Source organism: Labrus mixtus, chromosome 8 (assembly GCF_963584025.1).
Source record: "Labrus mixtus chromosome 8, fLabMix1.1, whole genome shotgun sequence".
Lineage (NCBI taxonomy): Eukaryota > Metazoa > Chordata > Actinopteri > Labriformes > Labridae > Labrus > Labrus mixtus.
Genome location: NC_083619.1, coordinates 2,472,198 through 2,498,512, shown reverse-complemented (window position 1 = coordinate 2,498,512; position 26,315 = coordinate 2,472,198). Strand labels below are relative to the sequence as shown.

Below are 26,315 nucleotides of genomic sequence, written 5' to 3'. Positions count from 1 at the left end.
AACAAACACGTGGGAGAGCCCAGAGGTACGCACAGAGAGAAGCAGCACATTTCATTTTCTCTCCCTTTTCTTTCTGGCTGGTTGGAGATTGTGTTGCCTCTTGGCTCTGACACCAAGAGCACTGATTGGAGTCCTGCTGTGAACTGAAATGAATTGACATGTGCCGGCCAAGGTTTGTGTGACTGGTGTGTGTGTGTGTGTGTGTGTGTGTGTGTGTGTACCCTTATCAGACTCAGTTTGGGTTTGCAAATTGGAAATATAAAGTATATAACAGATGAACTGTCCTCACAGAGGGAGAAACTCAAGTGTGGGTGTGCGTGTGTGCATATGTGTGTGTGTGCGTGTGTGTGCGTGTGCGCGTGTGCGTTAGTGTGTTAATTGTGGTGACTTTAACAGAATGATAATGCCACATGCAATCTGTTCAGAGACCTGAGGCTGATCTTGTTCTGCACTCTGAACAACAGAAGGAAACAGTGGGTGAGTGGGTGCTAATGCCGGGCAAGGAGGAGGAGGAGGGAGACGCTGATACGGTGGCTGTGATCGAACGAGGCAGAGACGGAGAGAGCAAGGAGGGAAAAACAATTAGAAGGCTGAGAGCGGCAGGGAGGAAGTCCTGCCTTCATGTCAGTTCACCAGGATTAGACGAGAGAATGAGTGATGAGATCGAGGCCAACAGAGCAGCAATTTACTTACTACTTGTACACTGCTACAGGCACTGAAACACACACACACACGCACACGCACACGCACACGCTTCCATTTGCCATCACGGCCTCCTGATGAAAAGCCGCCATGTATGCGGCAGCAGCTGTTGCCATGTTCAAACTGTTCGACTGTCAGAAAGCATCGACTCCTCTGAGATCGACACAGAACGGGTTGTGACAGATGTAAGAGCTGTTGAGTCACAGTAACAGCAATGAAATGTTGTCTTGGCAACTTAGAACAATGACAACGCCACCATTTTTCTGTAGTTCTTTGAAAGCGTCTTCCCCATCATGGATGTAAAAAAACATTAGAAGGTCATGTTGGTGTTATTATTTCAGCTTCTGATGACGTGATCTTCATCACATTCTCACTTTAAACTTTGAACACTGAAAACAAAAAACAGAATGTCTAAAAGCTTTTTTCACATCATGCACTGCTGAAATAGAAACCAGAAAGTTTCTATCCCCTGAAATCTTCCACAGTCACTTGTTCACACATACAGCTAAAGAGAAAAGCTATCACTGTTGGATGGGAGGGGGGTCTCAGGGGTTTCAGGAGGCACAACATGGCGTAAAACAAACGACCCAGAAGTGTCCCATGAAGTAACAGAGTCCGATATGTGACGCTATAATGAGAGTTTTAGAATTTATACTAATGCTCCATGTAGGTCGATTCACAATGTGGAGAACAGGAAACATAGCAGGTTCATTAGAGCATGCAGTCCTGCAGACAGTCTGTCGTCATCACCCCCCTCCCACTCGCTCCAGGTGAATTCTCATTTCATCGTGCGTCTTTCTCACATCAGCGCAGCCAAACTTCAGGCGGAAAATGAAGCAGAGGGGCGGGCAGGAAGATCGTCTGGTAAAGTCAGAGTTAAGAGTGGATTTGTGTTCAGGAGTTTTGTGCAGATGTGAAACGAATGAATCCAACACTACATGCCTGTTCACTTCCCACTGAGCCCTGAAGAGGCTGTGGTATCTGAATATTACTGATGTTATGAACATCCAGTGTTCCCCTCACGCACACTCAAGGCCTCCACCCAGCTACATGAAACTCTGTTAAGGAAGCACATAACATGACTAACTAGAGCACACCTCGCTCTGCCCCTCCCACTACTGTGTATCCACTCCCAAACACTTGAATTACGCCCCTCCTCAAAATACTCTGCTTGTTGTGGGACCTCTCATCTTAAATGTCTAATAATGCTGTTCTTCTTTTTGTAATCGCAGCGTTACAAACATTGTTTGAACCTCCTCAAGACAAGACCTGAACTTCAGTACAACAGGTTGCAAAGTCAATGGTAAATGGACTTGAGCTTGTAAAGTGCTTTTCTAGTCTTCTGACTACTCAAAGCTCTTTTACACCACATGTCACACATTCACACACTGATGGTAGTGGTTGTTATGTAGTATCATCCATCAGAAGTAACTAATCCCATTCATACACCGCCACTGAAGCAGAGGGAGCAGTTCAGGGTTAAGTGTCTTGCCCAAGGACACATTGGACATGTTGCCCAGCTGGGTTGAGAGGCGATGACTCTACCAGCTGAGCCACAGCGTGCCTTAAGTCAACATAAAGCACGCACACACGCACGCACACACACAGATTTGAGGGGGATGAGCGGTGTGTGTATCCAGAGAGGGGACGGCGAGGTGTGTGTGGGAACAGACGACTGGTCTGAAGAAGAGCAGCTTTTTGTTCTTTTGGAGGAAAACACAAACATCCTGCAGAAAATGGGATAATGGCGTTCTGAAATATTTACTCTGCTCGGAGCAAAGAGCGAGACATTTAGAGTTTATGTTTAATTTAATTGAAAAGGAAGGGAAGGATGACTCTAAATCTAAATATTATACGGTAAATAAAGGAGCTGCTTTTAATCGATTAAATATTCAGTGTGGCCCTCTGTCATACTTTAACACTTAAGGTGGTATCACACAGGCAACCTGCTTGACCCGAGTGAGGTTCATTTGATCAGTGTGAACTCGGGTACCATGCCCAAGTGGGCTTGAAGAGGCGGTCTAGGGCACGATTCCTGTGTTCACGAGTACGGTCTGCAGGACATGTGAAGGTGAACTGTGCTCAAATAAGCAAGTGGACCACTTCATGACGTCATTCTAAACGTCTTCTGACGCTCTAAAAACCATCGTATCTGCGCAGCACGGCCAGTTTCATCGTCTAACCCTGAACCCAGTCGGGATCGAGCACGGTACGAGACAATCGGCCTTAAAGTACCTGCAGATATCTAACCAGACACAGAGTTTGTGTGTTTGTTTGTTTGCTTATATGTTGTGAAGTGTGTGTCAGAGTTCACTGCCTCCACATGATTACAATATAACAGTTAACTTTAATGAAGCCTAAAGGCAAAATGAAATCCAGGCCCCTTGACCTCCCGCTCTTCTCACTTCCTTTGCATCGCGTTTACAACCCAACTAACAGCTTAATTAGAAACTAGTCATAAGACAGAAATGAACTTATTCTGCTGCTGGAATTATTTATTCCACTTATTTATTTATCCAAGAGTGTGTTCTTTCAATTTGAGAGCATGACTTATTGATTTGCTGTTCAGATTTGTACTGCTCTCTGTTCAAATAAACTGCCTTCGCACAGATTGTCGACCGCCTGCACTTAAGGTTTGCTGTGCTGTCGGTGAGCATGGAGCTGATGTGGTTAAGATAAGACACTGCCTGCGGACATGCAGAGAAAGAATTTCACTGAAAGTGTGCATCATTAAAATAAAAAAAATGTATTTGGATTCCTGGAACTCGGCAGTAATACATTTCCTTTTATTCCAAAAGTCAAAAAGGAAGCAAGAGTAGCACATGCCAAATGCTTTGAACCAAACACTCTCTGAGTAAAGGTATGGTGCCGACAGCAAGGCTACGATCATTTCATGTGTCCAGGCTCCATCTGGAATTCAGCCTGATGGGAACTTTTACACAGAAACATCCAAAAAGCAGACTAGAAATCAGATTTAATTATTGATTTAAGCTTTATCCAAGGAAACAATCCAATCAAATATCATTCCAACTACGTCCCGCCTTCTTACTTGTGATTGGTTCAATCCCATTTCAGAAGAAAATGACACTGAAATACTCTGGATGTTCAGTTTAATGGGGACTTTAAGGCCAAAGGCTGAAGGATGTCTGCTTCCTCTATTGACTCTCGTTGTAAGTGTGCTTCTTTTCAATACGAGAGAGAGGAGCTCTGAAGGGCGTAGACATAATGCATGACCTTACACACCACCCTCCTGGAAGGATTGCCACCTTGTTGTGGTCCGGGGGCTTGCGTGCCTCAATGACCCCAAGAGCTATACCGACAGGAGCTTAGGCTCCTGGTAGGGTCACCCAAGTCGGTCAGGTCAAGGGATAGAGGTCTGACAAAGTGCAATCCACTGGTCCTCCAGGTTGGGGGTTGGGCACAGGGCTAACAACCCAGTCCCGTAGAAAAAACAGCAACAAAGGAAAAAAACACTACTGTGTACAATGGGCCTCCAGAGTTATCGAAAGAAATTAGAATGAATGTCAGTAGTGAAAGCCTTAAGGAAGCTACTGACAGGAAGGTGGGTGCCCTCAACACAAAATGCAAGACCAGAATTGGATTCTGGAATGTGCGAACCTTGTACCAAACAAATAAACTTGCTCAAGTCACAGCAGAAATGAGAAATTACAACCTGCATATTCTCGGAATAAGTGAGAGTAGGTGGACAGGAACAGGCAGACACAAAACCAACACAGGAGAGACCGTCCTGTACTCTGGAAGAGATGACAACCAACATCATGAAGGGGTAGCCATCGTCCTTAGAAAAGGAATGGAGAAGTGTCTGATGGAATGGAAACCTGTAAACAGCAGACTCATGAAAGTCAGATTGTGGGGGAAACACATTAACATCACAATCATCCAATGCTATGCACCAACAAATGACAGTGATGAAATAACCAAGGACATATTCTATGACCAGCTTCAAGCCGAATTAGAAGAAACTCCACAACATGATATAAAGATAATAATGGGTGATTTAAATGCAAAAGTAGGCAGCAATAACCAAAATTATGACAGGGCCATCGGGAGAGAGGGCTGCGGCATCATGAATGAAAACGGAGAGAGGCTGTTAGAGTTATGTACCACTTACGACCTTGTCATCGGAGGTACCCTATTCCCACATTGCGACATCCACAAACTCACCTGGTGTTCCCCCAATGGAAGAGACAGGAACCAGATAGACCATCTAATGATCAATGGCACCTGGAGACGATCACTCTTGGATGTCAGAGTCAGGAGAGGAGCTGATGTCGGCAGTGACCATCACTTAGTCCCAGCAGTGCTGAAGTTAAAATTAAGGAGAGCCGGGCAGAAGACAATAGGACAGCAACATTTTGATGTGGAGAAATTACATGACCCCAAAGTGAAGGCCGCTTTTATACTACAGCTGAAAAACAGATTCCAAGTTCTGACAGACACGAATGACAATACACAAAAAGGACCTGATGATGCCAACATGAAATGGGAACAGATCAAAATCGCTTACTCCAATAGCAGTGAAGTCTGCCTTGGATTAAAGCAAAGGAACAGAAAAGAGTGGATTACAGCAGACACCTGGAAAGTCATAGCAGATAGGAGAGCCCTTAAGAAGAAATTAATGGAAGCCAAGTCAGAGAGGATTAAAGATAAATACAAGCAACAATATAGTGAAACCGACAGAACAGTTAAGAGGATGGCAAGAGAAAACAAGAGAAATTATATAAACAGTCTTGCAGACCAGGCAGAAGAAGCAGCAAACAAGGGAGAGCAAGGTAAGGTATATAAAATTACCAAAATAGTCTGCGGTAGGTACCATAGAGCTATAGATACGCCGATCACTGACAAACAAGGGCGAACTCTTACATCAGAGGCAGAAGTAGAGGCAAGGTGGGCAGAACACTTCAGCGAGGTCCTAAACAGACCCCCACTAACAGCAGAAGCAGAGATACAGGAACCTGAGACTGCCCTTGATGTTAATACTACACCACCAGAAGAAAAATAAATTGTGTCAGCTATCAAATCACTCAAAAATGGAAAAGCCCCCGGGCAAGACAACCTGAAAGCAGAACTGTTCAAAGTACATCCAGAACTTTCAGCAAAACTGCTCAAACCACTCTTCACATCCATATGGGAGGGGAAGACGATACCAAACGATTGGTCAAAGGGTGTAATCGTAAAGATCCACAAGAAAGGTTCCCTAAAAAACTGTGACAACTGGCGTGGAATTACCCTTTTGTCAATTCCAAGCAAAATACTTGCAAAAATCATCATACAAAGAATTTCAGATGCAATAGACAAGCAGCTCAGAAGAGAGCAAGCAGGATTTCGGAAAGGAAGAGGGTGTGCCGACCAGATTTTTACTCTGCGCAACATCACAGAGCAGTGCACAGAATGGCAAAGACAGCTATATTTCAACTTTGTAGACTTCGAGAAAGCATTTGACAGCATCCACAGGGACAGTTTATGGCGCATTCTAGGTTTGTATGGGATTCCACAAGAAATCATCCTCATCATCATGGTTTTTACACCAACTTCACATGCCAAGTAGGAAACAGCAACCACACTTTTGAAGTCAAGACTGGAGTGAGGCAAGGATGCGTGATGTCAGCATTACTCTTCAATACTGTCATAGACTGGGTGATGCAAAGAACAACCGAAGATCAACCTAGAGGCATCAGATGGACACTATTTACAACACTTGAAGACCTAGACTTTGCAGACGACTTGGCACTGGTTTCCCATACCCACCAACATATGCAAGAAAAAACATCCCGTGTCAACAGATTTGCACAACAAATAGGACTGAACATAAGCCTGAAGAAAACAGAGGTGATGACCTTAAACACACAAAATCCCCCACCTATACAAATAAATGGAGTAAATATACCTACAACAGAAGAGTTTTCATATCTAGGAAGCACCGTTAGATATGATGGAGGAACAGGCAATGACATCAAAAGCCGACTCAACAAGGCAAGAAACACATTCAGAATGATGAACAGAAGTACAGCATCAACACCAAACTCAAGTTGTACCAGAGCTGTGTTCTCTCCACCTTACTATACAGCTCCGAATGCTGGAGGATGACAGAGAAAGACCTTTCCAAGCTCTCGGCATTCCACACAAGAAACCTCAGAAAAATCCTACGTATCTTTTGGCCTAACACCATCTCCAACCAGCAATTACTTGCTCGGACCAACCAAGAAAGTATAGAGACCATCATAAAAAGAAGGCGGTGGAGATGGATTGGACACATCATGCGAAAAGAACAGGATTACATTACTAGAACCGCCCTACACTGGACACCTGAAGGCAAACGAAAGAGAGGACAACCCAAAGAAACCTGGCGTCGAACAGTGGAGAAAGAACTGAAAGACATGAAACAGACCTGGAGTTTTATCCAAAAGCTCGCCCAAAACAGACAGGAGTGGCGATCCTTTGTTGCTGCCCTACATGCCAGTAGGCATAAAGGGCAGTAAGTAAGTTACACACCACCAGCCAAAAGTAGGCAGCAGAGGGACTGGTCCATGAGAGAACTGAGAAATGAAGAGCGAGTCATTCAGTGTCACTGGATCAGAGCATTGACTGTTTTTAAAGACGGATCAGAGCAGCAGACCAGATTAGCATGAGTCAGCAGTTTTTACAGTTTGTCTCCACAGACTTGAAAAAAACGTGTGCCTCTAAGTACGAGTGTATGTGATGTTTTGTTGTTAATGTTAAGTAAAACCGATTGTTACCTATGTTAAAAGAACCTATATTTGAGGCTAATTCTGTTAGCCGGTTACTGGAATTTTCCAGCATGTGTTAGCATTATGCTAACAAACACAGTCCAGTCCATCTGTGAGATACTGTTTGCTGCCCTGAAGATCAACACACCAGCCGCCACTGGGTGACTGTAAGGAGGTGATAGCATAGCCTCACTGGTTCTTATTCCCTTCTTATTAGATACTGGTGACAAACAAACAAAACAATAAGAGGAGCACGGTTAAAGAATCCTGTGATTCCACCATGCAGACTTAAGAACTGTTTGCAGTATTCTAATAAATGAATAATTAAATATGAAGCAACTGAGACACTCAAAATGAAATAAAATGCAGAGGCAACTTTGAGTTGCTTGTATTTCAGGTTAAGATGTGCATTAGAGGATATTCCCAAACAAATGTATATTTCATTGAATTACCACAAGCTAATATCCACACAGTAAACCTTTGAAGCCCGAGAGGCTGAGAGGCCTCGGGGTAGTGTGTGCCTGCCTCGCCAGCATCCTGTCTACACTCACTGTGACATTTTAAAAGTTCACCCGCAACATCTTTTACCCAGAGACAGAGCTCCTGTTACTCTGCATAATCTAGAAGACGTTATGTCACTTTTCTACAAAGTTTGGGCCAATCAGAGCAACCGAACACGGACAACAGCATGTGCATAGTTAATTCACACAGATCCAGGAGGGACTTAAATATCATCCTTATGTACGATCCAAAGTAACCCTTTAAAACAGTGCTCAGGTCTGGTGGCTTAAAAGAAGAAATGTAATGTAATGAAAATGCTCTTTTTGTTTTTTTCATACTTTGACAAACACATCTCTTTGTTGGCATCCTTTCTGTTCTGTAATCTTTGGATACCTACGAGGCACCAGTAAGCCATCGGCTGGGAGCAGATGTCATCAGGTGGTACCCAACCATCACTGAGTGTGTCCACTCTTAATCACAACACTCTCTGCTCCCAGCTGCTCCTTTGGCTTCCAGCTTTCCTCCATATCCAGCAGGAGGCTTGACCTGCGTCCACCACCACCCGTGAGCTTCTTGTGTCTTGCTCCTTTTGTGTAGGAAAAGAGCTGTTCCAGAACCGCCAGGCTGACTTGGCTGGGAAACATCTGGGAACAGCCATGCCTGCCATCCTCTTGTCGTTACACTCCTGAACCCTAGGACTAGGACTTCAAGGCCTCTTCTTCTTCAAACACTTAGAATGAAAGCTTCATTACTGCAGACTGAAGCAATCTACCAGAATGATCCCAAACATTTATGGTTAAATCTTTTCGTTTTTAAATCAAAAAAAAAAAAAAAAAAAAAAATAGAGCCCAGGTTTCAAAACATGTACACTAATAGAGAAAGCCATGAAGGGAAGGGTGAGTCTTTATTTACTTTGAACATCAGCTCTGATAAATGAAACATATTAACTGATGCATTACTGGTGACGACAGTGGGCTCTGTTGCCATGGGAATCAGTGGCATGAGGCTCTCTGCAGTCTTCCTGGGAAAGTCTCTTCTAACAGGTGAAAAGAAAAAAAAGGCCACTCAACTGTAATGACTTGATCTAACAGACATCTTGTGGTGGATCCAAAATGACTCATCAGTTTTTAAAATGTCATACATTGACTGAGCTTAAACTTTAAAACTGAATGATGTTCTACTTTTCTCTGTTTTATATCTGTGTTTAGATTATGGACTGTAGGTCAGAGTGTTCCCTGGACACATCACAGACTCAGATTCATCAGAAAGAATCTCCAGAGTCATCAATCATTGAAATAATCAGAATCTGCAGCACAGATCAGTGCATGTCCGGACGATCAAATATACATATCACATGTTTAATTAACAGACAATGCATCAGAGTGTTTCTCCCCCTGACTAATGAAACACAGCAGGGTGCAAACCCTCGTGTTTACAGTGAGACTGCTCCTGTGATTAAGGATTAATTAAGTTGAATTAATTAAGAAGGCTTTCGGCTGTTTAATTCCCCCGGAAGAACAAGCACAGCTGCACGTGGGACGCAGCAGTCAGAGCTGGACTGTGAATAGATCGACACGATGAGAGTGAACGCCACTCCTGCTGTGATGGACACAATGACTTAGAGAGTTTGTGAGAAACTATTTTTATCTGTGAACGGTGAAAAGGAATCAAAAAGACACCGTCTAATTAACAAAGCATAGCCAAAATGCACCTAGAACATAAGCAGTCTCTGTGCACCGGTGAGCCATTATCATTCATTAACAGCCCCTTTCAAAAAAGATATCTGGATGTAAAATCTGTAAATATGACTTTGGCACAGCTGTTATTAATATAACCATGAGGCTGAATCAGTCGGGTTCTTTCTGGCTCCATTCAGAGAAGAAGTTTTGTTCAAAACGGTGAAACTCAAACTACAGTTTTCAAGTCAGGCATCAAAATAAACCCTGAAAAAGTTTCCTGCACCTCACAGCTCATCATCTTTATGTGAACAAAACAGCTCCGTCAGCATTACAGCTCAGCTCTGCGCAGAGGGAAGGTGCCGACAGCTTCTCTTCACATTTAGACAAAAAACAAGAGCAAAGTGAACGGAGCAGGACGACCATATATGGGCGTGTTTGTGCTTGAGTATCATTCGAGCTTCATGCTTTGTGAAGTAGATCTTGAGACGGAGCAGATAGAGGGAGCAAATGGTGCACAATGTTCGGAGCTATTAGCGGCCGTAATTCATTCTTAGTGACTAAGGCCCGGAGTCCAGTGTCTGTGACCCCTCCCTCATCAACAAACAAACAGTAATGGTAAAAAGCTAGTCACACGTTGGCTGAAATCTGTCTTTGTGCTGTTCTTGACCTGAACACACCATAAACCCGACCCCACAGATGAGTTCAGGCTGACGCACTTCTCTTGCTTGTATTGCATGAAGCCCTCTTATGAATGACTGCAGAAAGCAGTAAAAGCCTTTTGGAAACACGGCCTCTTAAACTTCAGCATATCAACTGAGATTTCTGTTTTTTGTTGTGTGAAGTTTTGGACTGACAGCAAACAGGCTGATTCAACTTGAACTAGCACAGCTTCAAAGACTTCCCGCAGCAGCTGTCAGAGCATGAAAAAGTTGTGATGCAGTGAAATCAGCGAAGAGAAATAGTCTGATTGACTTTGAAAAGTTGTTTGGCTCTCTTTGCACTCTGTGTAATTGAAAACCAACAGTTAGCTTCACACTCAGAAACCAGAGTTTTATTACCCTGGAAATAAATCAATAAAACTTTTCTCATTAAAAAAAGAGAAACTCCTTATTTATTCCTGAGGGCTCGTTTGATTAGTGGATAGAAACTCTCTGACATTTCCACATCCTGATGTTCGATGTGAAGTTAAGAGCCGATGCTAACTGAAATCAGAAAGAAACTTTACCCTCCACGACTACGAGCATTTAATCCTGACTATAAGCGATTCACATTTAACATATGACAGAAAACAACGGCATCCTGGCCCCCTTTTTGATCCTAAACCCTACAATCCTGTGTGAGTGCAGCTGTCTTACTTTGGGTGAATTGAGGCGGGTTGTCGTTGACGTCGGTGAGGGAGATGTTGACCATGGTGGACCCTGTGAGCCCCCCTCTCTGCCCGGCCATGTCTTTAGCCTCGATCACCACCTGGTAGTGCTCCCTCTGCTCGCGGTCCATGTCCCTAGGACCCAGGGCGGTCCGGATCACTCCTGAACAGAAACAACACAAAATCCTTCTCTTGATTTTCTCTCCACACACTGATCAGTCTTCATCAACAGCTCCTCTTTGACCAACATCTGACTAAATGCTACGTTTTCAAAGGTCACATATTATTCACCATGTTCCTCTAACTCTAACATGTGTCTCTAGTCTGTCTACAAACCCCCCAATGATGAGAAAAGTCCATCCTCTCCATCTTCTGCCTGCTCCACTTTTCAGAAAATGAGTGCTCAAACAGGCCGTTTGGAGATTTTCCCTTCATGACATCACAAAGGGCAGTAACTCCTCCCCCAAGTGGGTGACACTCCCACAGCTAGGTGTTTCTTCTGCCCTCTGAGTCTGCCTTCTCACCGTAAACAATAGGACATGGAGCGAGAAAGACAGAGACACCCAAGCCCTTCCAGAGAGGGGCCGTGGTCAGACACAGCTCATTTACATATTTAAAGGTACAGACACAGAAACAGCCTGTTCTGAGCAAGGCTGAAATAGAGGGATTTATAGATGATCAAATACAGGATCAGAGTGGATTTAGAACAAGAAACTTGTTTTGAGGAGCTCTGACTTATTTAAACTGGTTGAAGAGGAGGAGGATATGTGACCTTTAAAGCTCAAAGAAAAGCAGCTGATTTCAGATTACATGGATTTCTTATAGAGACAGCTGCATGTTACAGCTGGTTTTCAAGTTTGATTCTTTATCTGATTATGTGGGTGCAGACAGCAGTGGGCACCTTTTTTTGTAAACCTGGGATAATATGAGCTACCTTTTCAAAAATGCTAATTTAATTTATGTTGTTGGCAGTGAAACAGCCACTTCATCTTTTCAGAGAAGAGTGACGGAGATGAACAAAGGCTGTATTGTTTGTGGTGTACGATGAGATGATTTGGGTTTGCTTTCCCCCCCCTCCCATATTCCTTTTTAAATTATCTGTTAAATATCATTCCCTGTGATGAAGAATGATCCCAAAACTCTGAATGACTAAAAGGTTAATGAACATGATGTAAGTTTGCTGTTAGGGTTTAAATTTGAGATGAGTTAGGATTATGCAAACGTAGATGTTAAATTATAAATCAGTTCATCTTATTATTGAAACTGTCTTAAGGCCTGTTTCTTAGAGAACCTCCTCCCTTAGAAAAAGACCACTACCCCCCGGTTGCATAGAGGGAAACATTGTGGATGTATTATTAAAAACCTGTTGCTCCGCCTTGAGTCCGATTTTCCCTCATCTTCCCTGCCACTTTTCTCCGTAGAGAACAAATATAAAGGACGTGACTAAAACCATCTTTTTGATTGACAGATGACGCCTGTCACAGATTGAGATAACATCTAATTTATTTATTTAACCTTTATTCATCCAGGTTAGTCCATCCAAGTGAGACCTGGCTCATTATGGGGCGCCACAGAAATACATCCTGGAACCAGGAAGTAAGTTAGCATTTTAGCACCATGGGGTCGTTTGTCTCAAACTCAGGTTTTTTTAATAGGTTGGTGGTTAGACGCCTGAAATAAGGTTACACAAACAAAAGAGTGTCCTTAAGGTGGTTGCTAACAGTTGGCTAAATGAAAGTACAGTGCGTTTGTTGGGGACATTAAACGTCATCATCTCTGCTTGAAGTAACAATTAGACACAGGATCTCCTGTAGGTTTCATTTTTGAGTTTAATAAACATTTTATTAGGCTATTGTTTTGCTAGCTAGTCAAAACTGCTGGTTAGCTTGTCAGAGACATCCTGAGGCACAATGGTGTTGACGCTTGCGACCAAGGTGTAGTTAGCTTGTAGCATAACGTTAGCGTTTTACTTCTGGGGATTGAATTCACGCTCCAAACATCATAAAAATTTTAAAAATACAAGTTTCATTTTGTTCAATCACCTCAACTTTTCCTACACATCGAAGATGGTCAGAGCTGAACTAACAACCCGTCCCCGTCCTAATAGTTTATTTTCACATAATCAAGCGGGCACGCCGTGCACAGCCAGCCTACGCTCTCAGGTGCCGGTCGGTTGCAGGAACAATGAAGTTTATTTTAATTGTTCAGAGTCGGCGATCAGACACAAATGATGTGCTGAAGGATTGTTCCTGAGGGTTTATTTTATAAAAGGATTTACAATATCTTCAGTTTATGAGATTGTTTTGTAACTAATGTTAATCATGTTGGAGTGTAAGTGATACAGTGAACGTGGTAACGTACCTGTGTTTGGGTCCACAGAGAAGTACGGGTGACCCTGGCTGATGCTGTACACCAGTTTAGCACTGCTTCCATACATACTGTCATCAGCATCTGTGGCTGTCACCTGGATGACCGACGTACCTGAGAGACACATAAAAACATTCAGTTTATCCCCTCAATGCTTTCATCACTTATTAAAGACAAGGCACAGTTCAAGTCTCACCAATATCCGAGCCCTCGGGCACGCTGCCCGTGTAAACCTCTTTGTCGAACTGGGGCTCGTTGTCGTTGATGTCGTGGAGTTTGACAGTGAACTCGGTCTCCGGCTCCAGCTTGATTCCCGTTTGTTTGTTGGTCACCGTGGCCTTGAGGATGTAAAACGACTTCTCCTCTCGGTCCAGACGGCGAGTGGCGTGCAGGTCACCGTTGTTCTCGTCAAGGACAAAGATGGTGCCCGCCCCCTCTCCGGACAAAACGTACTTCACTTGACCGTTTCCGTGGTCCTGGTCCGACTGGAGCTGCAGGTCAACACATCAAAATAAAGAACTGGTTAACTTCCTCTCATCATAACATCGGTCAACAGCGTGTGACATACAAGGAAATAAATCTCGATCTTTCAGGGAACATAAATCCATCAGCTGGCAGTGATACAGCTCACTGTTTCCAGCACACTAAGTGAGGATTTTGTTATTTTATCATGCATACCAGTCACTCCTCAGCGTGTCTGCTAGAAATAATTTACATAACCAGAAATTAATTAGATGAGACACATTTTAAAATTTCTGTGTCTTTCAATAACACAAGTATGTATTATGGTAAATTGTAAATGAACTTCACTTCATCTTCTGACTACTCCCGCAGGTCACACATCCACATTCACACACTGATGGCAGAGGCTGCTGACTAAAGAGTCCATCAGTATTAACTCATCCATTCATATACATTCACACACTGATGGTAGAGGCTGCTGACTAAAGAGTCCATCAGTATTAACTCATCCATTCATATACATTCACACACTGATGGTAGAGGCTGCTGAGTAAAAAGTCCATCAGTATTAACTCATCCATTCATACACATTCACACACTGATGGTAGAGACTGCTGAGTAAAGTGTCCATCAGTATTAACTCATCCATTCATACACATTCACACACTGATGGTAGAGGCTGCTGAGTAAAGGGTCCATCAGTATTAACTCATCCATTCATACACATTCACACACTGATGGTAGAGGCTGCTGAGTAAAGGGTCCATCAGTATTAACTCATACATTCATACACATTCACACACTGATGGTAGAGGCTGCTGAGTAAAGAGTCCATCAGTATTAACTCATCCATTCATACACATTCACACACTGATGGTAGAGGCCGCTGAGTAAAGAGTCCATCAGTATTAACTCATCCATTCACACACATTCACACACTGATGGTAGAGGCCGCTGAGTAAAGAGTCCATCAGTATTAACTCATCCATTCATACACATTCAAACACTGATGGTAGAGGCTGCTGAGTAAAGAGTCCATCAGTATTAACTCATCCATTCATACACATTCACACACTGATGGTAGAGGCTGCTGAGTAAAGACTCCATCAGTATTAACTCATCCATTCATACACGTTCACACACTGATGGTAGAGGCTGCTGAGTAAAGAGTCCATCAGTATTAACTCATCCATTCATACACATTCATATGACAAAGCAGCGGGGGAAACTTTGGGTTAAGTGTGTTTCCCAAGGACACATCGGACATGTTGCTGCAGGAGCTGGGGATCGAACCCCCGACCTTTTTGGTAGAAAGACAGCCGACTGTACCAACTGAGCCACAGCCTATTTATACTGTTAATGAATAGTATTCAGTAGGGTGGAGGAGGTGCTAAATGTTTGAGAGAGATAGTCATTAAGGATATCTTCACATATTATGCACTAATCACTGGCACACATTTGAAACGAGATTCCAGAAATCTTTGAGGTGAGCTGCAGGTGGAAATGAAAAAGGGACGCATTTTTCTCCTGCCGGTCCCTTCAAAATATTTTCGCAAGAATTCGGGATGAGCCAATGTGTGAACTCAGCAGGTAATGTTCAGGGGAAATTCACAGTGTGAAAGCACCCAACTCTTTGAGTATCATCAGAAATTCATATCGATTGAATCTGTACCCTGAGGAAAAGTTGATTAAAACAGGCTCATTTAAAAAAAAAAAAAAAGAGACGAAAGAGAAGCTCTCTGAACTTCACTTTGCATCCAGAGCTTTTAGCATTGAGCATGGAGTTATGTAAATGTAGTTTTGATTGTTTGAACAGGTTTTCAGGTTCACTTCAGCCTGTTTAAATTTAAACTCTCTGATGTAGTTTCCACATATCTTTGTTAGTAAGGAGCCTCCGATGGTACACGGAGGGAGGGGTAAAAGGGCGGACAGATGAGTGGATCACAGTGACAGGTTTATATAAGACGGTGGCAAAAGATGAGCAACGACAGAAAGACAAAACAAAGACAGAGCTCAAGGCTGAGAGACAAAACAAGAATCTTCTGAAGGAAGAACAAGGAGCAGAAAGTAGAGTTTGTGTTGTGCCTGAAGGAGTCCACATCTATCGGATGTGCCCTGAGTTCTGCTGCTCGTCCTCTCTCGTACCTGCACAGATGACCTGCATGCTCTCTCTCTCTCTCCTGTCTGTGTCTCTCCCCCTCCTGTGGATCATTGTTCACCTCTCATGCCTTCATTCTTATTTCACTCCTCCAGCTCCAGGCCAGGTGTTAGGGTGAAGCCTTTGATTTTGTGTGTGTGTGTGTGTGTGTGTGTGTGTGTGTGTGTGTGTGTGTGTGTGTTCCCACCTGTGGAAGCTGCTCTCAGAGGCTCTGGCTGGATTTATGTGAGGTTTTTAATATTTTCCTTTTGTCAGCCTGATTCTACCTGTTTCATGATGGATATGCTGTTTGATGAAACCTGCTCTTGTTTCCCACAGGCAGACATGAACTATTTTGAATATCATTTTGATTATAGTCCACGCAGGTATGTAATTAGAATGATGCGGTGTGTAAACCATGGCACAGACGAAGATTATATTTGTAACAGCCTTCTGGATGTGACAGATTGTCGAGAGATGGACGTGTGATCACTGAGAATCTGTTAAACTAGAAAACAGAGAGTATAGCTTCCTGTTGAGGACTCATTTTGTTGCACTTTGTGTCATGATTCAGTCTTTAGTTTGTATTTTGTCTATTTCAAAGTTCAGGTTTCCTTGTGGTTATTGTTTCCCTTGAGTGTTTTTGTCTTAATGTTTCATAGTTTAGTCTTTAGTGTTTCCTGTTTTATTTTGTAGTTTCTTATCCTTGTGTTTCTTTGTTCTAGTGGTTATGTTACTTTCTTGAATTCTCTGTGTGTCTTAGTGTTTCATGATTTATTTTGTAGTTGTCCTCAGTGTTTCTTGTCCTGCCTCTGTGTGTTTCCATCCAGTGTGATTGCACTGATTGTCCTCACCTGTGTCTGATTACCCCTATGTCTATTTAGTCTCTGTCCCTCTGTGTCAGTTCATCGTTGTGTCGTATGTGTTGTAAGTTGCTGTAGTAAAAACAGCAACGCCTCACACCAAACAGCCAGTTAACACCTGATATCACACGTCCTGATATCTACATGCATGGGCACTGGGGATTCACATGACATATAGCTTGATGCTATCTGTAGCGTAATGGAAAATGCAATTGGCTATCTATCAGAATTAGAAGCACATTGCAGCCATTTTAACTAAAGACACATTCTGTTTTACATCGCAAACATCACCATATGCACTCGTACTCACAGGCATGTCACAGTGTCAGCTGAAAGGTCAGAGTGCACGAACTGAGGTAGAGTAAACAGCGGTTTTGAATCAATACGTGGATCTTTATGTGTTTGGATTGAAACTTTTACTGGATTTGGATCGTTGACGACTCTCGCTGATGCAGCAGGACCGTTTTTGTTGGAATTTATTATGATCAGGAGGAAAAAGTAGACAAACATCTTGTGTGTCTCATCTCTCACTGTGTCTAGGTACCTTCTTAAACCCACGCCGTCACGCCCTCATTGTCATCACAAATGTAATGTCTGGTTCATGACATCACCAAGAGGACCCCAGAGCTCCTTCTACATGAACTTTGTCTGATTCACTTTTCCTGCTTCCTCCAGCTACTTGAGGCTGAGCAGGGTCCAGTTTGATGACCTCTCAGCTGGGATAAGTTTGAGGATTTCTCTGATGGACACCAGCTACTTGTTTTCTGTTTCATCTGTGGAGGGCCATAATTAAAAAATTAATGGAAGTGTACAAGACTGCAGTTCCTCGAGTGTCCACTTGAGGCTGGCTGCAAAGGCCCTGGAAGTCCAATTAACACCCCATGATCAAATGCCCAGAAATAAACATGTTTGATGTATGGCTTATATCTTTCTCGGCACACACTGGTGAATATTTTTTGATATATATTTTGTGTTGTAGCTGTTCTCCAGGAGGCTTAAGGCCCACCTCAGATTCCCCCTCCTTGCCTGTGATAGGCTGATCGAAAAGTTAGGTTGAGACAGCATGTTGACATGGCAACCACAAATGTTTGACTTTAAAATTCTCCTCTGGTAACCACCAGGTGAGGTCACTGAGACGTCATGCTTTATACAGTCTACGGTCTCCACTGAGTGGCAGAGTCCCTGTATCCAGCAAGGCGTACAATAATGGCACCAAAGAGGTTCAAAGGATGCTGAAATAACTGAATAATGAAATATTGGGGATGTCTGCCAAAAGAGTGATCAATCTGCAGGGAACAGTCTGATACTGTAGCTGTCAATCATACAGATGTCTTTAGACACTCTTCATGAACACACCAATCAGTCATCAGGGATCAAATAATCATCAGGGTCTTTGTAGCATAACAATGAGTAAGGTGTTTTACCTGCTTTTTGTAACATAACAATGAGTAAGGTGTTTTACCTGCTTTTTGTAAAGTGTCTCCAGATAACACTTGTTATGAGTTGACTCTATACAAATAAAAATTGATTGATTGATCATTCATAATGTAGAAAAAGCACAAACACCCTCTCCCCTTTATTCGGCGACTTAAAATAAGGAGGAATCTGCAGTTCAGTGTGTGGCTCTTTCTTGTTAAAGTGAGCACTGCAGCACAGCCACCACTGCACATCCTCTTATCATAACCAATAACTCTCCGAGAGCGGGCCATGCTCCTGAGCTCCCTCTTCTTTAAAACCTACTTTCCTGCTCATACCAATGAGAAACAAGAGTGCTGACTCTCAGCCTCTTCTTCTTCTTCTCTCTCTCTCTTCAAAAAACATCCAAATCTGCAAACTTGGCCTGTCGGAGTTTTGCTGGGTTGTCAATGAGAGGATTTTCCTTTCAACTTAATATCTCTGTTCCCACAGAAGTCCTGTTCCTCTGAACAGAGAAAAAAACCCCAGCTAAATCCAAGGTCTGCTGAAGCTATTGATGTCATTACAATGCAGAAGCCGCTTTGAAATGTAGCTAAATTCAGGTGTGCTCAGGAGAACTGCCAGTTCTACATACTGAATGTTTGATCTGACAAAACACATTGACGCTTTGGGAATATAGAAATAATAGTTGTTCAGTCAGAATGTTTCTCTGCTCCCATTATCTGTACTCAAAATGTTGATATATATAGACAGAGAGCTGTAAGGACCAACTCATCCATCCATTATCTATACCGCTTTTCTGGGTCGCTGGAGCCGATCCCAGCTGTTGGGCGAGATGCGGGGTTACACCCTGGAGCGGTCGTAAATCACAGGGACCAACAAACAGCCACACCTACTGACAATTTAGAGCAAACAATGAGCATGTCTTTGGACTCCAGAGCACAGGGAGAAGATACAAACTCCACACAGAGAGACAGGGATTCAAACCAGGAACCTTCTCGCTGTGAGGCTACAGCGCTAACCAGTGCACCACCGTGCAGCACTATATAAGAACCACTCCCATCTCATGAACACTGTACTTAAGATGTAGACTACAGCTGTCTTCACACATGGACTGGAAGGTTGACCGCCCCTGAAGAATCTCCCTGAGCTGCTTGTTTACAGATCAACTTGCACACAGCAGGAGATGATCCCTGTTGCAGAGGAAGGTGGGGGCAGAGGAGGCAGGACATGACGTTACCATTACACCGAAATGGTAGTCAAAGTCCAAGTCCTAAATTATAATGATAACAGATGAAGCAGAGAAACCTTAGCAAAGAAGGAGAACTGTCTGTGGTGGGATAAAAACATCACTAATCCATCCAGCACACTGGGGGTTAATTTTCCTAAATACTTTCTGCCACGTTCCGACATTGGCTCACATCGACTTGGTATAGAAAATTAACTCTAGGAGGCTGGCAGGAAAATAATCGCACTATAATTTACAAAAACATCACACTATAAATGACTGATGCTCAAGAGGAAAATAAAAAGCATCAACAGAGAAGAAGGTTCATTTTCTCATAGACTTCTTAAACAAGCACACTTATTTTGGAGCCAGTGGAGTTGACTTTGTGACTTCAGTGTTTTACTGTGAATGATTGGCTCTGAACAAACAACACACAACAACACACACAAGCTGCACGTCTGAGGAAAAGGAGGGGGTGATAACTCTGTTTTCTGTGAGGTGAGTGAAGTCTGGTCAGACAGCCAGATGTTTGTTTGTGTGTGATTGTGTCACTGAGAACTCTCTACAACAACAACAACAACAACACAACAACACATGCTGTGTGTGTCCCTGAGTCACATCAAGGTCCCGCTCCGTGTTTTCAGAAACCACTGATGATGTGACATGAAAACATTTTGTCAAGGCATAAATCATATCCTGGATTTTTCTTCCTGTTGAACCCTTTTACTCTCCACTTTTTGTGAGGGATTATTTTTTGAAAATCCAGATGATCTAATGATGAACAGCTTGTTGAACAGATGTGCTGGTAATGCAGCACAAAGCAGGACAACAGTCACAGAAAAAAAAACTGCTCAAAATCAGAACATCACTCATATTTACAACTCCTGTTCTTTCGACACAAAATGATACAAATCTATAGAAATCACAATAATCTAGCAGTCCCACCTCATTACTTCACTGTTTAATAAAATGGACAGCGCTGTTCTGTCTCCTTCCTTTGTACTGAATTTTAGCCAGAATATCCCTGTGACGGGCGGGAAGATATTGTGCTGTTTATTTTGAGCCAAGGCATGCTCAGAAGTGAGCTAGAGCTGGTCAAACCCTAGAATTGATGCCACGCCCCTTGCGCTAACTGCAGCACACATTAAAGGTCACATATCAACAAAAATATGTCTCTAGTCTGTCTACAAACCCTCCCCTTATAAGAAATCCTCTCCGTCTTTTACCTGCTCCACTTTTCAGAAAATGTGTGCTCAAACACACCGTTTGGAGATTTCCCCTTCATGACATCACAATGGGCAGTAGCCCCTCCCCCAGGTGGGTGACACTCCCACAGCTAAGTGTTTGTTCTGCCCTGTGAGTCTGCCTTCTCACCGTAAACAATAGGACATGGAGCGAGAAAGACAGAGTACACTCAAGCCCTTCCAGAGAGGGGGCGTGGTCAGACACAGCTCATTTACATATTTAAAGGTACAGACACAGAAACAGCCTGTTCTGAGCAGGTATAGAGTATGATATGTGGGAAAGGGGCTGTAATTGTCTTAATTGATTCATAAATTAAGCATGTTATAAATCAGTTGCTCTCTGGTGAACCCAGAACATAAGCAGCGCCTGCGACTCTGTGTTTTGTGTATGTATGTTCTTTGGTGGGAGTTGTCTGTTATGATGGTATGATGCTGTGAAAAATAATAAAGTCTAAAGTCTAAACTGTGGCTAACAATAGTTTAATGTTTGAGAGTTGTGACTATAAAACCATTTTGGGGCTATTTTTGTCATGACTTGTTAGTGCTCATGGGGGAGTTTACAGAAAATGGGCCCAGCAGATGATCCATACCCCAGTTTTTACTGGAGTCCTCATCCAGACCGCTCCATGCAGGAATATATTAACGTGGGTAAGACAGAACTGGGATAGTCCAAAAACCTTATCCCAGAGTGCACAATAACTTTAATGTGTCCTTTTTCAAACTGTGTCCTGTATCTCCCCCGAAGACTTGTAGAATTATGCTAATGGAAAGAAGCTCCTTAAAACAGTCCCCTCTTTAATGTATGAGGCATGTCAGGGTTAAAACAAACACTAAGAACATCTGTGATCAGCAGCACATATCTTTCTATAAATTAAAAAAAGGTTTGACTCCAGGATGAAGGTACCAATGCAGATGAAGAATTCCACTAATCATTCAAGTCAACAGATCCATCTCCACGTCACCCGAGGACAATGGACCTGCTGGTTCAGACTCAGCTGACAGTCCACCTGGAGCGGGGAATGTTTAACATCTAGGATAATTAAAGAGACCTCAAAAGGTCAGCAGAGTCTAATGAGAACCATAAATCAACCACAAAAACACTCAACTGTTAATAAGTGATGCTTCAGTCGGGCATCTCTTATCGAAACACTTAAACAATAATTGATATCTCTATAACTTCGTCTTTTCTGTGTCATATCATCGGCTGCTCCAGGCGACAGTGAATGTGTGTCAGCTGTTTTTTGTTTTGTTTTGTCTGTAGAAGAAAACTCAGCTCATGTCTTCACTTTTTTACTTTTCTGTCCTCCTCACTTGTCGGTGTGCTTTGTGCATGTCTCTGTCTCCATCCAGCTGACTTCTTCTTCTTCTCTTGTCTCCCTCCTGCTGTTCTTTTCTTCTTCCTGTCCTCTTCCTCTGTCTCAACTTTTCCTTTACAACACCTTTATCTGTTCACATTCTTCACAGTGCAAACCTTTCCTCCTCCTCCTCCTCCCCTCCCTCCCTCCCCTCACTCGCTCCCTCTTTTTGATCCTCTCTGCCTTTTCTCTCCAGCAGTGTTCAGTCTGATTTGATCTGTCAGTCTGCAGGGCTGCTACACCTCCGTGCTTTCCTCCTAACACGAGCTGACGAAGCCTGTGGACGTTTTTACCGCGCCATGAGAGAGAGACATTTTCTGGAGTCCGTATGTGTCCCACATATCTGATTCTGCTGCCAGACCTCTACCAGACCGGCTGCATCCCACTGTGCTTCACCAGAACATTCATGCCAGCAGTGGAACCAGAATCACATGAATCTCTCTAACTTTTACAGACCCGCCCCCTGCAGCATATCATGTTGGTGTTGAGTCTCAGATCGAGCGTGACGTTAAAGTGATAAATAGCTTGCTGTATTGAAAGTATACTCTGCCAAACAAATGGTCTTTTATAAATGTAACCAGGGTCACAAATCCAGCTGACCTGCTTGTTCACACATGGAGAAACTTCCTGACTCGATGTAAAAAGAACGACGAGGAAGTGGAGGACAAAAAAACAGAATCCGCTTGGACGCTCTAATGAGAATATTTGCCTTTAATATAAATATTTTTTTTAATTCCAAAAAAATGACAATATCAACAGAAGAACAGAGGAGATCATACAGTTTTTTGTTTTTTTTAAATAAGTGGCTGGAGATCACACCCTTCATGTGCAGACGGTGTATGGTCGTGCACTGTTTGCAGGATATAAACATCACCAGCCCCTCCTGCTCCCTCACCGTGCATCCCTCATCTTTTCCTGAATATTAGCTGCATTCTCACATCAACAGCGAAAAATATTGATGTTTGTGTTCACACATGCAGCTCATCCTGAAAATGTGAAAGCAGCTATGTGACATCATCCCAAGAGCATCTAAAATGAGTTAAAAGGTTTGTAAGTTAATAAATCACGAGTTAAAAAAAAAAACTATCATAAATACATCATCTATTTTTTTCAGAATCAGAAAAAGATATTAACCAAGAGCCATTCAAATGAAGAAAACTTCAGCAAAAATATGGAGGTCATTTAAGGTGTAATTTGTAACTCTGACCCCTAGTGTTTAAAATGGGTACTACAGTCTAAATTCTAAACATTGTAGAGAGCTGTCTCCCCCCCCCCCCCTCCTCTCTAGAGTCGATGCTCACACAGGTCACCGTGTGGTGGACTCTGAAGCTTCAGTGTTTATCCAGCTCTGCATGGGTCTGTAAACCTTTCTGTGTTCTAACCTCTCTCCATTTTTCAAAAGCATCTCCAATATTGATCCTAGTTTGAGCACGTTTCTGCTCGTGGAGCTTATTAGAAACATGCAGAGGCTTTTTAGGTCGGGTACAATCACTTCTATCTGAACCACTTCTCTTGCCCGCTTCCATCGCTGCAACACCTGTTGACCTGATAACTGCTCTCATATCTGACAAACCGAGGGGCGTCCAAAACGGCCATGTGGGGTGTCTTAAAACCACCTACCTTCTCTGGTCCAAACAAATCCAGAGCATTCAGGAGCAGAATCTAAAGTTAGAAGGAGGACATACTGGCTGCTGCATTGTTGTCAGAGAAGCCAGCACTTCAACATAGCATGTTTCATTAATGTCTGATCATATAGTAAGATACCTTTATCATTTCAATCACTACACATCTCACTGATTGATACTTTAATCCTTTAATTCAGTTTTTTAAATATATCTAAAGCAGAGTGCAAAGCCATGCTCAGGTAACTCGAGGCTGCAGAGAAATAAAGCGTTTAAAATAAAAATCCCAATAAACAAAAACAACAGTAAGTGTTCTGTGTTTACAAATGTGTTGTTGTGTTGCTGCTGTGAAGAGATTGTTTTGGATCGATATGTTTTTGTGCGTTTGTTTCAAATCTGATGAAAAAAACATGTTGGGCTTTTAAAATCTTTTTTTTTTTATGACACCGTTTTCTCACCGTCATCAATAACAATGTTTTATTAACACTGTCACATTGTAAGGCTATGAAACAAGCCTTTCTTTTTGATTGTTTTTCTCCCAGACGTGGAGCCGGACTGAAACATGAAGAAATCAGCCTGCAGTTGTTTCTGTGTTTGTTTCCTGTTCTTACATGTGAGAGGAGGAAGTGAAGCAGGTGAACAGCTGAATAAACACACTTCATCCTTTAATTCTAAAAGTCTGAAACCTCCATGCTATGAGGGCTAAAACATGTGTTCATGTTTTCCTAATCATACTGTCGCTCCAGTAATCTTTCAATGAACCACCCCGGCGTCCCTGCAGCCTATCAGAAGCAGCCAGCAGCCCCCCTGCAGTGAGCGCGACGCGCAGCAGGGAGGGAGAGTGTTTCTCTGTGTTTACCTCCGTCATGAAGAAGAGCTGTTTGTTACAGAGCTGACTTTGTGTTGTGCTGCTGTCAGACAGCAGGCCCCAAACAGAGCAGCACAACACCTCCCGGCGTCTGGCTGCTGATCAAACAGCACGCCGCTCTGACTGAGAACTTCACTAATAGGCCGAGTAAGAAACTCCTGATGTTACACACAGCAGCTGGTACCATGGAGAGTCCCTACATCACCTCAGTGACGATAACATTACACACCTGCATCTCTAACGTACAGCTTCACCAGCTCTGTCACTGAATCTTCATTTACATTATTGATTCAGTTTCCCATCAGCCACCTCCCCTGTGTGTCACGCTCAGGATTCAGGCTCAAGGTAGGTGATAGAAGTATTTTAGACAACTTCTGGACATTAAAATAATTAACTTGAAGCACATTCAAGGTTAAAACTCACTAACAGAGTCCAATCACCAACATCCACAGTCCTGACTCTAAAAACTAGAATCTCACCAACCTTTAAAGTACACAAACATGGCCGACGACGGGCTGGAAGAATTTGGATTATTTTACTGAAACTACTCTACGGTAAAAGTTGAAGACATGAAGACAGTGTGAACACGGCCACCATTTGGTTGTAATGTTTTTCATCCACTACTCTGCTCTGTCTTAGTGAGTTGCATGTTGTTGTCTGTTTGTGTATTGTTACCGTTTTGTCTTGTTTTGTCTTGAAGTACGGCGCTACACCGGGGCTAGGGGGCGCTGTAGCTCCCATCACAAATCTGTCTAGCCCTGGTTAAGCCCCTCTCACGTATTATGGTAGTTTTCTTTTCTTTTTGAATAAACTGTGAAAATAATTTCCCACACATATACGATACTTGGGCGAGAGAGCGAGAGCGAGAGAGAGAGAGAGAGAGAGCACGAGAAAGTGCAGGCGCGCGCGTTTGATGTAGCTGCAGCTACTTTCCCTGCTTCGCTCTCGCGGGGCACGCTGAAACACAAATAAAGCCTACATTGATGCACACACGCGCACACAAGAGCGCACACACACACTGGAGCGCCAGCTTTTTACTTTTAGTGCAACAGCACACAGTTGATCCGTGATCCGTACAGACCGAGTCGGGAACACACATGATCCGGTCAAACAGTCGGTTCGACTTTTCTTTGCGATGTTTGCGATAGCAACATTATCTCACAGCCTGCTGTAGTCTGTGAACATCTCCACTCAGATTACAGCAGATTCAAGATGTCTACTGCGAAAAATACATTAATTTAGAGTGAAACAACATATTTTATATATATATACAGAAAACAGAATCAGAAAATCTGTTTCTGATGTTTTTTTTATATAATTACATTACATTTTTTCATATAAAAAAATATAGCCTACCCTACATTAAGATTAAATTTTTAAAAGTATGTTGATTACTTAATGCATTATGTTTCCTGTACAAATATGTGATGCTCTTTTGTTATACTATTTTTTTGTACTGAAATGCTGGAGCAACCTGGCACAAGCATTGCATCATATCTGATAGTATCGTATCTCATGATATCGTATCCTGTCTTATCTCATCTCATCTCATCTTTGCAATTTGAAGTCCTTCCAATGAGCTCTGATCACTCTTAACACATTTTACACCACCAGGAAAATCTGACGAGATAATCTTTAGAAGCATTTTAAAAACCAGGACTCCGTTTAGGATTCTCAGAAGAGGACCTAAACTCTCACAGTGTGTACCCAGCTTAATAATCATAAAGTGTTTCTGCAGCAGTGTAGTGTTTGTGAA

The 26,315-nt window shown here is 42.8% G+C and overlaps 1 protein-coding gene across 1 annotated transcript in view; it reads right to left on the bottom strand.

The window, feature by feature from the left end:
- The window catches only part of cdh6 (cadherin 6), an 86,031-nt gene that overhangs the window by 31,578 nt on the left and 28,138 nt on the right, over nucleotides 1-26,315 (bottom strand). Inside the window, exons 3-5 of the mRNA XM_061043781.1 lie at nucleotides 13,561-13,855; nucleotides 13,359-13,478; nucleotides 10,987-11,160 (exon numbers count right to left, since the gene is read on the bottom strand). Of these exons, the coding sequence (XP_060899764.1) occupies nucleotides 10,987-11,160; nucleotides 13,359-13,478; nucleotides 13,561-13,855 (589 nt within the window). The remainder of the gene's footprint in view (nucleotides 1-10,986; nucleotides 11,161-13,358; nucleotides 13,479-13,560; nucleotides 13,856-26,315) is intronic.